This window comes from Chiloscyllium punctatum, chromosome 30 (genome assembly GCF_047496795.1).
Source record: "Chiloscyllium punctatum isolate Juve2018m chromosome 30, sChiPun1.3, whole genome shotgun sequence".
Taxonomy (NCBI): Eukaryota; Metazoa; Chordata; class Chondrichthyes; order Orectolobiformes; family Hemiscylliidae; genus Chiloscyllium; species Chiloscyllium punctatum.
The window spans coordinates 28,893,246-28,910,228 of NC_092768.1; the positions used below are offsets into that span (position 1 = coordinate 28,893,246).

The following is a 16,983-nucleotide window of genomic DNA, read 5'->3' on the forward strand; positions in this document are numbered from 1 at the left end:
TTAACTTTGTATTACGTTTTGAAGGTTGAGAGAGAGAGAGAGAGAGAGTTTAAGGGCCAAGCCTGGGCAAGGGGGACTGGTTTAGTTTGGGTGTCACGGTCAGCATGGAGTGGTTGGGCCGAAGGGTCTGTTTCCGTGATGGATGACCCTGGTGAAGGTTGGCACTTGGGTCGCTCAGTCTCAGTGCGTCACCGAGTGCGCCTGTGACCGTCTGCTCTGCTTCTCTCTCTCTCTCCCTCTCCCTGCAGCTCTCGTACGGTTCCAGCTCTCCGGCTCTCTCCAACCGCCAACGCTTCCCCACCTTCTTCCGGACCCACCCGTCCGCCACCCTCCACAACCCCACCCGGGTCAAGCTCTTCAAGAGGTGGGGCTGGACGAAGATCGCCACCATTCAACAGACCACAGAAGTCTTCACCTCGGTAAGGCCACCGTGGTGGTGGTGATGGTGATGGCGGTGCCCAGGGAGCTCTACCACCAGCACCGAGGGCAGGAGTGGCATCAAAAACGGCCAGGGAGGGAGTGAGGACTGTGGGTGCTGGAGAGTGGTGTGGTGGGGAAAGCCGTGGGTGGGGTGTGGTGGGGTGGGAAAGCCGTGGGTGTGGTGGGGTGGGGAAAGCCGTGGGTGGGGTGGGGTGGGGTGGGGAAAGCCGTGGGTGTGGTGGGGTGTGGTGGGGAAAGCCGTGGGTGGGGTGTGGTGGGGTGGGGAAAGCCGTGGGTGGGGTGGGGTGGGGAAAACCGTGGGTGGGGTGTGGTGGGGTGGGGAAAGCCGTGGGTGGGGTGTGGTGGGGTGGGGAAAGCCGTGGGTGGGGTGGGGTGGGGAAAACTGTGGGTGGGGTGGGACGGGGGAAAGCCGTGGGTGGGGTGTGGTGGGGTGGGGAAAGCCGTGGGTGGGGTGTGGTGGGGTGGGGAAAGCCGTGGGTGGGGTGGGGTGGGGAAAGCCGTGGGTGGGGTGGGGTGGGGAAAACTGTGGGTGGGGTGTGGTGGGGAAAGCCGTGGGTGGGGTGGGACGGGGGAAAGCCGTGGGTGGGGTGTGGTGGGGAAAACTGTGGGTGGGGTGGGGTGGGGTGGGGAAAGCCGTGGGTGGGGTGTGGTGGGGTGGGGAAAGCCGTGGGTGTGGTGGGGTGGGGTGGGGAAAGCCGTGGGTGGGGTGTGGTGGGGTGGGGAAAGCCGTGGGTGGGGTGGGGTGGGGAAAACCGTGGGTGGGGTGTGGTGGGGTGGGGAAAGCCGTGGGTGGGGTGTGGTGGGGTGGGGAAAGCCGTGGGTGGGGTGGGACGGGGGAAAGCCGTGGGTGGGGTGTGGTGGGGAAAGCCGTGGGTGGGGTGTGGTGGGGAAAGCCGTGGGTGGGGTGTGGTGGGGAAAGCCGTGGGTGGGGTGGGGTGGGGAAAGCCGTGGGTGGGGTGGGGTGGGGAAAACCGTGGGTGGGGTGTGGTGGGGTGGGGAAAGCCGTGGGTGGGGTGTGGTGGGGTGGGGAAAGCCGTGGGTGGGGTGGGACGGGGGAAAGCCGTGGGTGGGGTGTGGTGGGGAAAGCCGTGGGTGGGGTGGGGTGGGGAAAGCCGTGGGTGGGGGTGGGGTGGGGGGAAAACCGTGGGTGGGGTGTGGTGGGGTGGGGAAAGCCGTGGTGGGGTGTGGTGGTGTGGGGAAAGCCGTGGGTGGGGTGTGGTGGGGTGGGGAAAGCCGTGGGTGGGGTGGGACGGGGGAAAGCCGTGGGTGGGGTGTGGTGGGGAAAGCCGTGGGTGGGGTGTGGTGGGGAAAGCCGTGGGTGGGGTGGGACGGGGGAAAGCCGTGGGTGGGGTGTGGTGGGGAAAACTGTGGGTGGGGTGGGGTGGGGTGGGGAAAGCCGTGGGTGGGGTGGGGGTGGGGTGGGGAAAGCCGTGGGTGGGGTGGGGAAAGCCGTGGGTGGGGTGGGGTGGGGAAAGCAGTGGGTGGGGTGGGGTGTGGAAAGCCGTGGATGGGGTGGGGTGGGGTGGGGAAAGCAGTGGGTGGGGTGGGGTGGGGTGGGGAAAGCCGTGGGTGGGGTGGGGTGGGGTGGGGAAAGCCGTGGGTGGGGTGGGGTGGGGTGGGGTGGGGAAAGCCGTGGGTGGGGTGGGGTGGGGAAAACCGTGGGTGGGGTGGGGTGGGACGGGGAAAGCCGTGGATGGGGTGGGGTGGAGAAAACCGTGGGTGGGGTGGGGTGGGACGGGGAAAGCCGTGGATGGGGTGGGGTGGAGAAAACCCTGGAGGCATTGATGGTGTGCTTTAAATTCAGTCTCTGAGCGTGCCCTGCCCTGTGGAGAAGGCAGTGAGAGACTGTGGTGAATCACTCACCTCCTGGCTCTCCCACAACCTGCCCCACCCACCTTCTCATTCATTCGCAGCACCTGGGTGTTGCTAATTATCACACGTCCCTAATTACCCTTGAGACCTGGGTGGTGGCGTTGAACCGTCTTCTGACAGCCCCCCCCCCCCCTTGGCCTGGGTACACCCACAGTGTCACTGGGGAGGAGCTTCCAGGATCTTGACCCAGTGACGCTGAAGGAACAGCGATGGATTTCCAAGTCGGGGATGTTCCTGTGCACCCTTGTCCTTCTCGTTGGTGACCATCTCCCCTCCTGACTCCTTAAAGCCTGTCCACAAGACAGGAGCGGTGATGCGGTGCTCCCTACTTGTCTGGGCAAGCGCAGCTCCAACACCATCCTGGACAAAGTCACCCACTTGATTGACCACCCTGCGTATTTACCGATTTTGCCACGTGGGCAGCCATCTAAGATGCACTGCTGTCGTGCACTCAACCTTCTCAGACTGCACCTTCCAAACCTGTGACCTCCCTACCACCTGAGAAGGACAAGGGCAACAGACACATGGGAACACCCATTAATCTCCAGGTCCCTCGCCGTCCTGGCTTGGAAATGTATCGTCATCCCTTCACCGGTGAGTTCATCGAACTCCCCTCCCTTCACAATACGGACTGGAGTAGATTGAAAAGGCCCATCTTCACCAGGGCCATCAACAATGGACAATTGAGGCTGGTGCAGTCAGTGACGCCCCCTGACAGAGTGAGAAAAGGAAATCATTGAGAAGATAATTTACAGTATTGTTGGGACACCCCTGCAGCTCGTGTTCCACCCAGTTGTAGAGAAACCACTCGTTACGTTGAAAGCTCTCCCTAGGTGGAGGTTTCTCTCTCTCTCTCTCTCTCTCTCTCTCTCTCACACACTCTGCAGCATTTCCAATTCGCAGCAACAAAGGGTGTGTCTGAGAAAGACCCTCATTCGTCTTCCTGCTCAGTCTTTGGGCACCTCGTGTTCCAAAAGACCTTGAACCCTCTTCTTCCTGTGTTCGCAGCCTGGGTTCCCCACTCTTTAGGAAGGAGGTGAGAGTCCTCGAGAGAGAGAGAGAGAGACGCGCAGAGGGGACTCACCAGGACTGATCCACAGGGATGCGGGATTTTAGCTCAAAGGTTAGGTCAGGGAAGTTGGCCTGGTTTTCCCTGGAACCAAGGCGACTGGGGTGCGCAAGGTCATGAGCTAAGGCAGGCAAAGCAGAGCTGCTCCCATTGTACAAAGACCAGGAGGGGGTCAATTCCATGTTAAAGGTCATGGGCATTCAAAGGTAGATGCAGCCATGAGCTGGAATTCACTCGGCACGAGATGACGGAAGTCCAACGCAATGAAAATTGAAGATGGAATTCAGGGAACTAGACTTGGCAGGTTAGAGCAGTGTGGGAAAGGTTTTGTTTCTCTGCAGAGGACTAGGATGGACGCAGTGGGCCGAATGTCCTCCTCCTGAGCCATAATGGTCCCATGCCTCCACTCCATAGCCACTGCTGACCCCGTTTCTCCTTCCTACCTCCACGTCCTTGGCCCTGCATTTACCCACTGGGATTTGGGTGCCTCAGTCCTGGGTTGGTTATGGGATCACCGTCTCTCCCCTTCAGTGTTTCTATTATTCGCACTCAGCAACTTGTTCAAAATCTGGAGTGGAGTGGTGCTGGAAAAGCACAGCAGTTCAGGCAGCATCCGAGGAGCAGTAAAATTGACGTTTCGGGCAAAAGCCCTTCATCAGGAATACAGGCCAGCGCTGAGGAAGCAAATGTGGCTGTGGTAGCGAGTTTGTTTCAGGACATGGTTGAAGAGCTTCAGGGCAGAGGAGATGACCTGGGAGTTGCAGTGGGAGAGGGACTCCCTGAGATTCTTGTAGAGAGAGGAGGAAAACTTCTTCAAGGCAGGCATCCTTGCAAGAGGATTCGCAGTACGGTTAAAATCGACTAAGTAAAAACAATGACAGCAGATGCTGGAAACCAGATTCTGGATTAGTGGTGCTGGAAGAGCACAGCAGTTCAGGCAGCATCCGAGGAGCAGGAAAATCGACATTTCGGGCAAAAGCCGTTCATCAGGAATACAGGCCTTGTTCAGAATGCTGATCTCTCTCTCTCTCTCTCTCTCTCTCTCTCTGTCTGTCTCTCCCCCTCTCTCTCTCTCTCTCTTCCCCCCCCCCCTCTCTCTCTCTCTCTCCCCCTGTCTCTCCGCCCCTCTCTCTCTCCCCCATCTCTCCCCCCCTCTCTCTGTCTCTCTCTCTCACTCTCTCTCTCTCTCCCCCGTCTCTCCCCCTCTCTCTCTCTCTCTCACTCTCTCTGTCTCTCTCTCCCCTCCCTCTCTCTCTCTGTCTCTCTCTCTCTGTCTCCCCCTCTCTCTCTCTCTCTCTCTCTCCCCACCGTCTCTCTCCCTCTCTCTCCCTCTCTCTCTCTCTCCCCCCGTCTCTCCCCCCCCTCTCTCTCTGTCTCTCTCTCTCTCTCCCCCCTGTCTCTCTCTCCCCCCCCCCCCTCTCTCTGTCTCCCCCTCTCTCTCTCGCTGTCTCTCTCTCTCTCTCTCTCTCTCTCTCTCTCTCTCTCTCCCCCCTTACCCCCCCCTCTCTCTCCCTCCCCCAGACTCTGGATGATTTGGAGCAGCGGGTGAAGGAGGCAGGGATTGAGATCAGTGTGCGGCAGAGCTTCCTCACAGACCCAGGCGTCGCTGTCAAAAACCTCAAGGTAATCTCCGAGCAACCAGAATTCCTGGGCCGCGCTACGGACTCATCGCTGTCCTTGGGGATTAGTACCAGGCAGGGGCAGCTTGACACCAAAACGCACACACGACCTACGCCGTGCCAGACAGTGTTGTGGACTTGTTGGGCTGAAGGGCCTGTTTCCACACTATCGGGATTCTATTAAAAAAAAAGACAGGGAGTGAATCAGCCCCTATTACCATACAACATGGTCAACTCTTAACTGCTCCCTGCATTGGCCAAACAAGCCAATCAGTTCAAGGGCAATTAGGGACAGATAAGTCGACTCAGTGGTGAGCACTGCTGCCTCACAGCGCCAGGGACCCAGGTTCGATTCCACCCTCGGCAAATTTGCACCTTTATTAGATTAGATTACTTACAATGTGGAAACAGGCCCTTCGGCCCAACAAGTCCACACCGCCCCGCCGAAGCGCAACCCACCCATACCCCTACATCTACCCCTTACCTAACACTACAGGCAATTTAGCATGGCCAATTCACCTGACCTGCACGTTTTTCAACTGTGGGAGGAAACCGGAGCACCCGGAGGAAACCCACGCAGACACGGGGAGAATGTGCAAACACCACACAGACAGTCGCCCGAGGCTGGATTCGAACCTGGGTCCCTGGTGCTGTGAGGCAGCAGTGCTAACCACTGTGCCGCCGTGCTGCCCACTGCCACCGTGCTGCTCACCTTCTTCCCCGTGTCTGCATGGGTTCCCCCCGGGTGCTCCGGTTTCCTCCCACAGCCCAAAGATGTGCAGGTTAGGGTGGAATGGCCATGCTAAATTGTCCCAGAGGGTGTACGTGAGCTGAGATACACAATCTGTACATGAGAGGCATACAGGGCTATGCAGTCAGGAGCCAGGTCAGGAATCACGGCCTACATTGCAGCTCCTGTCCTGGATTACCCCCCACCCCAATCCCCAACCGCTGAGCTCAGCACAGTCACCCCTTACAGCCCCAGACCTGGTTAATAGGCTGTGATATTAACCAGCCTATTAATAAACTGAACTCAAAACATTAACTCCACAGACATTGTGAAACTGGCTTCTCCAGCACTTTTTGTTTTATTTTTTATTCCCAGCCTTGTTAGTACTTTACTTTATTCAAAAAACCATTCATCAATTTGTTAAGCAAATCTTGTACAGGGACGGACACTCAGATACACTGCACAGCGACTCACACTCTGTCACACCCTGTATACCGTACACGTACAGGGACGGACACTCGGATACACTGCACAGTGTCTCACACTCTGTCACTCGCTGTATACTGTACACGTACAGGGACGGACACTCGGATACACTGCACAGTGACTCACACTCTGTCACTCCCTGTATACCGTACACGTACAGGGACGGACACTCGGATACACTGCACAGTGACTCACACTCTGTCACTCCCTGTATACTGTACATGTACAGGGACGGACACTCGGATACACTGCACAGTGACTCACACTCTGTCACTCCCTGTATACCGTACACGTACAGGGACGGACACTCGGATACACCGCACAGTGACTCACACTCTGTCACTCCCTGTATACTGTACACGTACAGGGACGGACACTCGGATACACCGCACAGTGACTCACACTCTGTCACTCCCTGTATACCGTACACGTACAGGGACGGACACTCGGATACACCGCACAGTGACTCACACTCTGTCACTCCCTGTATACTGTACACGTACAGGGACGGACACTCGGATACACCGCACAGTGACTCACACTCTGTCACTCCCTGTATACCGTACACGTACAGGGACGGACACTCGGATACACTGCACAGTGACTCACACTCTGTCACTCCCTGTATACCGTACACGTACAGGGACGGACACTCGGATACACTGCACAGTGACTCACACTCTGTCACTCGCTGTATACTGTACACGTACAGGGACGGACACTCGGATACACTGCACAGTGCCAGACAGAGTGAATCACTCCATTTTATCCGTACATAGTTTGCAGGCCAAAGCTGAGGAATCAGTCCTTCCTTCAGACCCTCAGGTGGGTTGTGGTGCGGGGCCAGCGGAAGACAAGGCTGGCTTTCGGACCTCATGTCACCCTTTTCTCCTTTTCGGCAGAGACAAGATGCCCGCATCATCGTCGGGCTGTTCTACGAGACCGAGGCGAGGAAAGTCTTCTGCGAGGTATGAGCTCAGCGGAAACAAGGACAAATAACTTGCAATTATACAGTGTTACCCCTCCCTTCCTTATGGTGCTTGTGGGTCCTGCAGGGAACATGGTGACCACTTTGTCAAAAAAAAATAAACTCCCACAAACAGCAATGTGATGATGACCAGAGAATCTGTTTCTGTCATGTTGGTTGAGGAATAGATCTTGGACGAGTCATGGTAGTGAAGAAGGCAGTACCTTTATTGGTCAGTGCCTCGAGGTCATGCTGTGGCTGTACAGGACCTTGGTGTGGCCACATTGGGAATACTGCCTACAGTTCTCTTCTCCCTGCTATAGGAAAGATGTTTGTGAAACCTGAAAGGGTTCCGAAAAGATTTGCAAGGATGTTGCCAGGGTTGGAGGGTTTCAGCTACAGGGAGCAGCAGTTGTTTTCCCTGGAGCATTGGAGGCTGAGGGGTGACCTTGTCGAGGTTTATAAAATCATGAGGGGCATGGATAAGACAAAATCGACAAGGTCTTTTCCCTGGGATGGGGGAGTCCAGAACTAGAGGGCATAGGTTTAGGGTGAGAGGGGAAAGGTATTAAAGAGACCTGAGGGGCAGCTCTTTCACACAGAGGGTGGTGTGTGTATGGAATGAGCTGCCAGAGGATGTGGTGGAGGCTGGTACAATTGCAACATTTAAGAGGCATTTGGATGGGTATATGAATAGGAAGGGTTTGGAGGGATATGGGCCGGGTGCTGGGAAATGGGACCGGATTGGGTTGGGATATCTGGTTGGTATGGACAAGTTGGGCCGAAGGGTCTGTTTCTGTGCCGTACATCTCTCTGCCTCAATGACGGCAAGAGCTTTGGTCGTCACACCTCTTCCGTTTCCTTCTCAGTATCTGACAGTTAAATTCCCAAACAGGTGAAGAATTCCCTCGCCCGATGGCTTCTCCTTCCCCTTGTTCCTCCTCCGCTGCTTCTCCAGGTACTGGTGACGGACATCGGCTGGGATCTTTGTTCCAGGCTCCTCGGTCACTGCCATGTCCAGGATGGAGGCGGTCATAGGCCTCAGGCCTTACTGCTGCAGGCCTACACAGCCTGGGCCTCCCCTAGAGACCGTACGGCCTGCCTCAGCTCCCCAGAACTGGGCCTCCCTCTTGGACCACTCTGGCTACCAGAGGAGGGAGGTGCTCGGGGCAAGAGCCCGCAGCAAGTCTATGGCCAATAGTGACTGAGAGGTGACACGGAAGTATCTTTGTGGTCCACCGTCTCTGCCCGTCGGTGGAATGATACTGAACCAGGCTTCATGATCAGCTGCACAGGCCGACCCCCAACTGGGAGGGAATTCCAACCCTCTTCTACTCTTTAGCCGTTGGCTTGAGCTCAGTGATTAGGCCGACACTCCCAGTGCTGAGCAGTGAGAGAGTGCTGCATTGTCAGAGGTGCCAGCTTTTAGCACATGTGCACATCGAGGCTGAGAGCAGGGAAACAGACCCTTTGGTCCAACTCGTCCATGCTGGTATCCCAACCTAAACCAGTCCCATTTGCCAGCATTTGGCCCGTATCCCTCTAAACCCTTCCTATTCATATACCCATCCAGATGCCTTTTAAATGTTGTAATTGTACCAGCCTCCAACGAAGAGATCCCACAGGCACATAGGAATGGAAGGTAGCCATTTGGCCTCCTCAAGTCTCTTTGGCATTCTGATTGATCGATTTAATGTTTATCCCACTTTAGTTCAATAACCCTCAATGCCCTTGTTAAACAACCATCTACTAATCTTCATTTTCGATTAGATTAGATTAGATTCCCCTACAGTGTGGAAACAGGCCCATCGGCCCACCCAGTCCACACTGACCCTCCGAAGAGTAACCCACCCAGACCCATTTCCCCTCTGACTAATGCAGCTAACACTATGGTCAATTTCCCATGGCCAATCCACCCTGACCTGCACATCTTTGGACTGTGGGAGGAAACCGGAGCACCCGGAGGAAACCCACGCAGACACGGGGAGAACGTGCAAACTCCACACAGACAGTCGCCTGAGGGTGGAATCGAACCCGGGTCCCTGGTGCAGTGAGGCAGCAGTGCTAAATTGCCCGTAGTGTTCAGGGATGTGTAGGTTAGATGAGATGCGTTAGTCAGGGGAAATGTACCATAATTGGGTTGGGGAACGGGACTGGGTGGGTTTCTCTTTGGAGGAGCTGTTGTGGACTTGATGGGTCGAAGGGCCTGTTTCCACATGAGATGTCTTTTGCACGGAGCGTGTCTTGAGATTTCCACCAGGCTGTTGTGTGAAGAATTGTCTCCTGTCATTGCCCGTGAATGGGTGACCTGTCCTTGTTCTGGGGTCAGCCACACCAGAGGAACTTGTCTCTGTTTATCCACCTCACTGATTCCTTTCACCAGCTTGAAGATGACACCATACAGCGAGGAGCAAGTAGATCTCTTGACAAAACATTCAAGAATCCTTCCTGAACGAGCACATTTCCTCAGAGCATATTGCATTGCTGTTTGTGTAAAGCACAGTGTGTATAGTTACAAATTTACTACCCTCCTGTCTAATCGTTGGACGCACATTGGAAGACAGTTCTCAAAGATATGTGTCCATGCTTTTAATATAAATATGTGTTTAGCTTTTATTTCAGCAGTACAACAATGTCGACCTCAGAAAAACAGTTTCATGTGCATGCCTCACTCTGTACCACGCTGATATAACATGCTTCTCAGCACAACGCTTTAATGTACCACCCCTCACTGTGACACTCTGATATAACCCACCCCTCACTGTGACACTCTGAGATATCCCACCCCTCACTGTGACACTCTGATATAACCCACCCCTCACTGTGACACTCTGATATAACCCAACCCTCACTGTGACACTCTGATATAACCCACCCCTCACTGTGACACTCTGAGATAACCCACCCCTCACTGTGACACTCTGATATATCCCACCCCTCACTGGGACACTCTGATATAACCCACCCCTCACTGTGACACTCTGATATAACCCACCCCTCACTGTGACACTCTGATATATCACACCCCTCACTGTGACACTCTGATATATCATACCCCTCACTGTAACACTCTGATATATCACACCCCTCACTGTGACACTCTGATGTAACCCACCCCTCACTGTGACACTCTGAGATATCCCACCCCTCACTGTGACACTCTGATATAACCCAACCCTCACTGTGACACTCTGATATAACCCACCCCTCACTGTGACGCTCTGATATATCACACCCCTCACTGTGACACTCTGATATAACCCACTCCTCACTGTGACACTCTGATATAACCCACCCCTCACTGTGACACTCTGATGTAACCCACCCCTCACTGTGACACTCTGATATAACCCACCCCTCACTGTGACACTCTGATATATCACACCCTTCACTGTAACACTCTGATATAACCCACCCCTCACTGTGACACTCTGATATAACCCTCCCCTCACTGTAACACTCTGATGTAACCCACCCCTCACTGTGAAGCTCTGATATAACCCACCCCTCACTGTGACACTCTGATATATCACACCCCTCACTGTGACTCTCTGATATATCCCACCCCTCACTGTAACACTCTGATATATACCACCCCTCACTGTGACACTGATATATCCCACCCCTCACTGTGACACTCTGATATATCACACCTCTCACTGTGACACTCTGATATATCACACCCCTCACTGTGACACTCTGATGTAACCCACCCCTCACTGTGACACTAATACAACCCACCCCTCACTGTGAAACTCTGATATAACCCACCCCTCACTGTGACACTCTGATATATCACACCCTTCACTGTGACACTCTGATATAACCCACCCCTCACTGTGACACTCTGATATATCACACCTTTCAATGTGACACTCTGATATAACCCATCCCTCACTGTGACACTCTGATATATCACACCCTTCACTGTGACACTCTGATATAACCCATCCCTCACTGTGACACTCTGATATATCACACCCTTCACTGTGACATTCTGATATAACCCACCCCTCACTGTGACACTCTGATATATCCCACCCCTCACTGTGATACTCTGATATAACCCACCCCTCACTGTGACACTCTGATATAACCCACCCCTCACTGTGACACTCTGATGTAACCCACCCCTCACTGTGACACTCTGATATAACCTATCCCTCACTGTGACACTCTGATATATCACTCCCCTCACTGTGACACTCTGATATAACCCACCCCTCACTGTGACACTCTGATATATCCCACCTCTCACTGTGACACTCTGATATATCACTCCCCTCAGAGTGATACTCTGATATAACCCACCCCTCACTGTGACACTCTGATATAACCCACCCCTCACTGTGACACTCTGATATATCCCACCCCTCACTGTGACACTCTGATATATCACACCCTTCACTGTGACACTCTGATATAACCCACCCCTCACTGTGACACTCTGATATATCCCACCCCTCACTGTGATACTCTGATATAACCCACCCCTCACTGTGACACTCTGATATAACCCACCCCTCACTGTGACACTCTGATGTAACCCACCCCTCACTGTGACACTCTGATATAACCTATCCCTCACTGTGACACTCTGATATATCACTCCCCTCACTGTGACGCTCTGATATAACCCACCCCTCACTGTGACTCTCTGATATATCACACCCCTCACTGTGACACTCTGATTTATCACACCCCTCACTGTGAAACTCTGATATATCACACCCTTCACTGTATCACTCTGATATAACACACCCCTCACTGTAACACTCTGATATAACCCACCCCTCACTGTGACACTCTGATATAACCCACCCCTCACTGTGACACTCTGATATATCACACCCCTCACTGTGACACTCTGATTTATCACACCCCTCACTGTGACACTCTGATATATCACACCCCTCACTGTAACACTCTGATATAACCCACCCCTCACTGTGACACTCTGATATAACCCACCCCTCACTGTGACTCTCTGATATATCACACCCCTCACTGTGACACTCTGATTTATCGCACCCCTCACTGTGACACTCTGATATATCGCACCCTTCACTGTAACACTCTGATATAACCCACGCCTCACTGTGACACTCTGATATAACCCACCCCTCACTGTTACACTCTGATATATCACACCTCTCACCGTGACACTCTGATATATCACACCTCTCACTGTGACACTCTGATATAACCCACCCCTCACTGTGACACTCTGATATATCACACCTCTCACTGTGACACTCTGATATATCACACCCCTCACTGTAACTCTCTGATATATCCCACCCCTCACTGTGACACTCTGATATATCACACCCCTCACTGTGACACTCTGATATATCCCACCCCTCACTGTGACACTCTGATATAAACCACCGCTCACTGTGACACTCTGATGTAACGCACCCCTCACTGTGACACTCTGATATATCACACCTCTCACTGTGACACTCTGATATATCACACCCTTCACTGGGACACTCTGATATAACCCACCCCTCACTGTCACACTCTGATATATCACACCCTTCACTGTGACACTCTGATATAACCCATCCCTCACTGTGACACTCTGATATATCACACCCTTCACTGGGACACTCTGATATAAGCCACCCCTCACTGTGACACTCTGATATATCACACCCTTCACTGTGACACTCTGATATAACCCACCCCTCACTGTGACACTCTGATATATCCCACCCCTCACTGTGATACTCTGATATAACCCACCCCTCACTGTGACTCTCTGATATATCCCACCCCTCACTGTGACACTCTGATATATCCCACCCCTCACTATGACACTCGGATATATCACACCCCTCACTGTAACACTCTGATATATCCCACCCCTCACTGTGACACTCTAATATAACCCACCCCTCACTGTTACATTCTGATATAACCCACCCCTCACTGTGACACTCTGATATATCACACCCCTCACTGTGACACTCTGATATAACCCACCCCTCACTATGACACTCTGATATAACCTACCCCTCACTGTGACACTCTGATATAACCCACCCCTCACTGTGAAACTCTGATATATCACACCCCTCACTGTGACACTCTGATATATCACACCCCTCACTGTGAAACTCTGATATAACCCATCCCTCACTGTGACACTCTGATATATCACACCCCTCACTGTGACACTCTGATATATCACACCCCTCACTGTGACACTCTGATGTAACCCACCCCTCACTGTGACACTCTGATAGAACCCACCCCTCACTGTGACACTCTGATATAACCCTCCCCTCACTGTAACACTCTGATGTAACCCACCCCTCACTGTGAAGCTCTGATATAACCCACCCCTCACTGTGACACTCTGATATATCACACCCCTCACTGTGACTCTCTGATATATCCCACCCCTCACTGTAACACTCTGATATATACCACCCCTCACTGTGACACTGATATATCCCACCCCTCACTGTGACACTCTGATATATCACACCTCTCACTGTGACACTCTGATATATCACACCCCTCACTGTGACACTCTGATGTAACCCACCCCTCACTGTGACACTCTGATGTAACCCACCCCTCACTGTGACACTAATACAACCCACCCCTCACTGTGAAACTCTGATATAACCCACCCCTCACTGTGACACTCTGATATATCACACCCTTCACTGTGACACTCTGATATAACCCACCCCTCACTGTGACACTCTGATATATCACACCCTTCAATGTGACACTCTGATATAACCCATCCCTCACTGTGACACTCTGATATATCACACCCTTCACTGTGACACTCTGATATAACCCATCCCTCACTGTGACACTCTGATATATCACACCCTTCACTGTGACACTCTGATATAACCCACCCCTCACTGTGACACTCTGATATATCCCACCCCTCACTGTGATACTCTGATATAACCCACCTCTCACTGTGACACTCTGATATAACCCACCCCTCACTGTGACACTCTGATGTAACCCACCCCTCACTGTGACACTCTGATATAACCTATCCCTCACTGTGACACTCTGATATATCACTCCCCTCACTGTGACACTCTGATATATCACTCCCCTCAGAGTGATACTCTGATATAACCCACCCCTCACTGTGACACTCTGATATAACCCACCCCTCACTGTGACACTCTGATATATCCCACCCCTCACTGTGACACTCTGATATATCACACCCTTCACTGTGACACTCTGATATAACCCGCCCCTCACTGTGACACTCTGATATAACCTATCCCTCACTGTGACACTCTGATATATCACTCCCCTCACTGTGACGCTCTGATATAACCCACCCCTCACTGTGACTCTCTGATATATCACACCCCTCACTGTGACACTCTGATTTATCACACCCCTCACTGTGACACTCTGATATATCACACCCTTCACTGTAACACTATGATATAACACACCCCTCACTGTAACACTCTGATATAACCCACCCCTCACTGTGACACTCTGATATAACCTATCCCTCACTGTGACACTCTGATATATCACTCCCCTCACTGTGACACTCTGATATAACCCACCCCTCACTGTGACACTCTGATATATCCCACCCCTCACTGTGACACTCTGATATATCACTCCCCTCAGAGTGATACTCTGATATAACCCACCCCTCACTGTGACACTCTGATATAACCCACCCCTCACTGTGACACTCTGATATATCCCACCCCTCACTGTGACACTCTGATATATCACACCCTTCACTGTAACACTCTGATATAACCCACCCCTCACTGTGACACTCTGATATATCCCACCCCTCACTGTGATACTCTGATATAACCCACCCCTCACTGTGACACTCTGATATAACCCACCCCTCACTGTGACACTCTGATATAACCTATCCCTCACTGTGACACTCTGATATATCACTCCCCTCACTGTGACGCTCTGATATAACCCACCCCTCACTGTGACTCTCTGATATATCACACCCCTCACTGTGACACTCTGATTTATCACACCCCTCACTGTGACACTCTGATATAAACCACCGCTCACTGTGACACTCTGATGTAACCCACCCCTCACTGTGACACTCTGATATATCACACCTCTCACTGTGACACTCTGATATATCACACCCTTCACTGGGACACTCTGATATAACCCACCCCTCACTGTCACACTCTGATATATCACACCCTTCACTGTGACACTCTGATATAACCCATCCCTCACTGTGACACTCTGATATATCACACCCTTCACTGGGACACTCTGATATAACCCACCCCTCACTGTGACACTCTGATATATCACACCCTTCACTGTGAAACTCTGATATAACCCACCCCTCACTGTGACACTCTGATATATCCCACCCCTCACTGTGATACTCTGATATAACCTATCCCTCACTGTGACACTCTGATAGATCACACCCCTCACTGTGACACTCTGATATATACCACCCCTCGCTGTGACACTCTGATATATCCCACTCCTCACTGTGACACTCTGATATATCACACCTCTCACTGTGACACTCTGATATATCACACCCCTCACTGTGACACTCTGATGTAACCCACCCCTCACTGTGACTCTCTGATATATCCCACCCCTCACTGTGACACTCTGATATATCCCACCCCTCACTGTGACAATCGGATATATCACACCCCTCACTGTGACACTCTGATATATCCCACCCGTCACTGTGACACTCTGATATAACCCACCCCTCACTGTTCCATTCTGATATAACCCACCCCTCACTGTGACACTCTGATATATCACACCCCTCACTGTGACACTCTGATGTAACCCACCCCTCACTGTGACACTCTGATATAACCTACCCCTCACTGTGACACTGATACAACCCACCCCTCACTGTGAAACTCTGATATATCACACCCCTCACTGTGAAACTCTGATATAACCCATCCCTCACTGTGACACTCTGAGAGATCACACCCCTCACTGTGACACTCTGATATATCACACCCCTCACTGTGACACTCTGATATAACCCACCCCTCACTGTAACACTCTGATATAACCCACCCCTCACTGTGACACTCTGATATAACACACCCCTCACTGAGACACTCTGATTTATCCCACCCCTCACTGTGACACTCTGATATAACCCACCCCTCACTGTGACACTCTGATTTATCCCACCCCTCACTGTGACACTCTGATATAACCCACCCCTCACTGTGAAACTCTGATATATCACACCCTTCACTGTGACACTCTGATGTAACCCACCCCTCACTGTGACACTGATACAACCCACCCCTCACTGTGAAACTCTGATATAACCCACCCCTCACTGTGACACTCTGATGTAACCCACCCCTCACTGTGACACTCTGATATAACCTATCCCTCACTGTGACACTCTGATATATCACTCCCCTCACTGTGACACTCTGATATATCCCACCCCTCACTGTGCAAATCGGATATATCACACCCCTCACTGTGACACTCTGATATATCCCACCCCTCACTGTGACACTCTGATATAACCCACCCCTCACTGTTCCATTCTGATATAACCCACCCCTCACTGTGACACTCTGATATATCACACCCCTCACTGTGACACTCTGATGTAACCCACCCCTCACTGTGACACTCTGATAGAACCCACCCCTCACTGTGACACTCTGATATAACCCTCCCCTCACTGTAACACTCTGATGTAACCCACCCCTCACTGTGAAGCTCTGATATAACCCACCCCTCACTGTGACACTCTGATATATCACACCCCTCA

The 16,983-nt window shown here is 52.4% G+C and overlaps 1 protein-coding gene across 1 annotated transcript in view; it reads left to right on the top strand.

The window, feature by feature from the left end:
- gabbr1b (gamma-aminobutyric acid (GABA) B receptor, 1b) overlaps nucleotides 1-16,983 on the top strand; it is a 232,337-nt gene that overhangs the window by 35,410 nt on the left and 179,944 nt on the right. Inside the window, 3 exon segments of the mRNA XM_072550149.1 lie at nucleotides 249-419; nucleotides 4,904-5,005; nucleotides 7,120-7,185. Of these exon segments, the coding sequence (XP_072406250.1) occupies nucleotides 249-419; nucleotides 4,904-5,005; nucleotides 7,120-7,185 (339 nt within the window).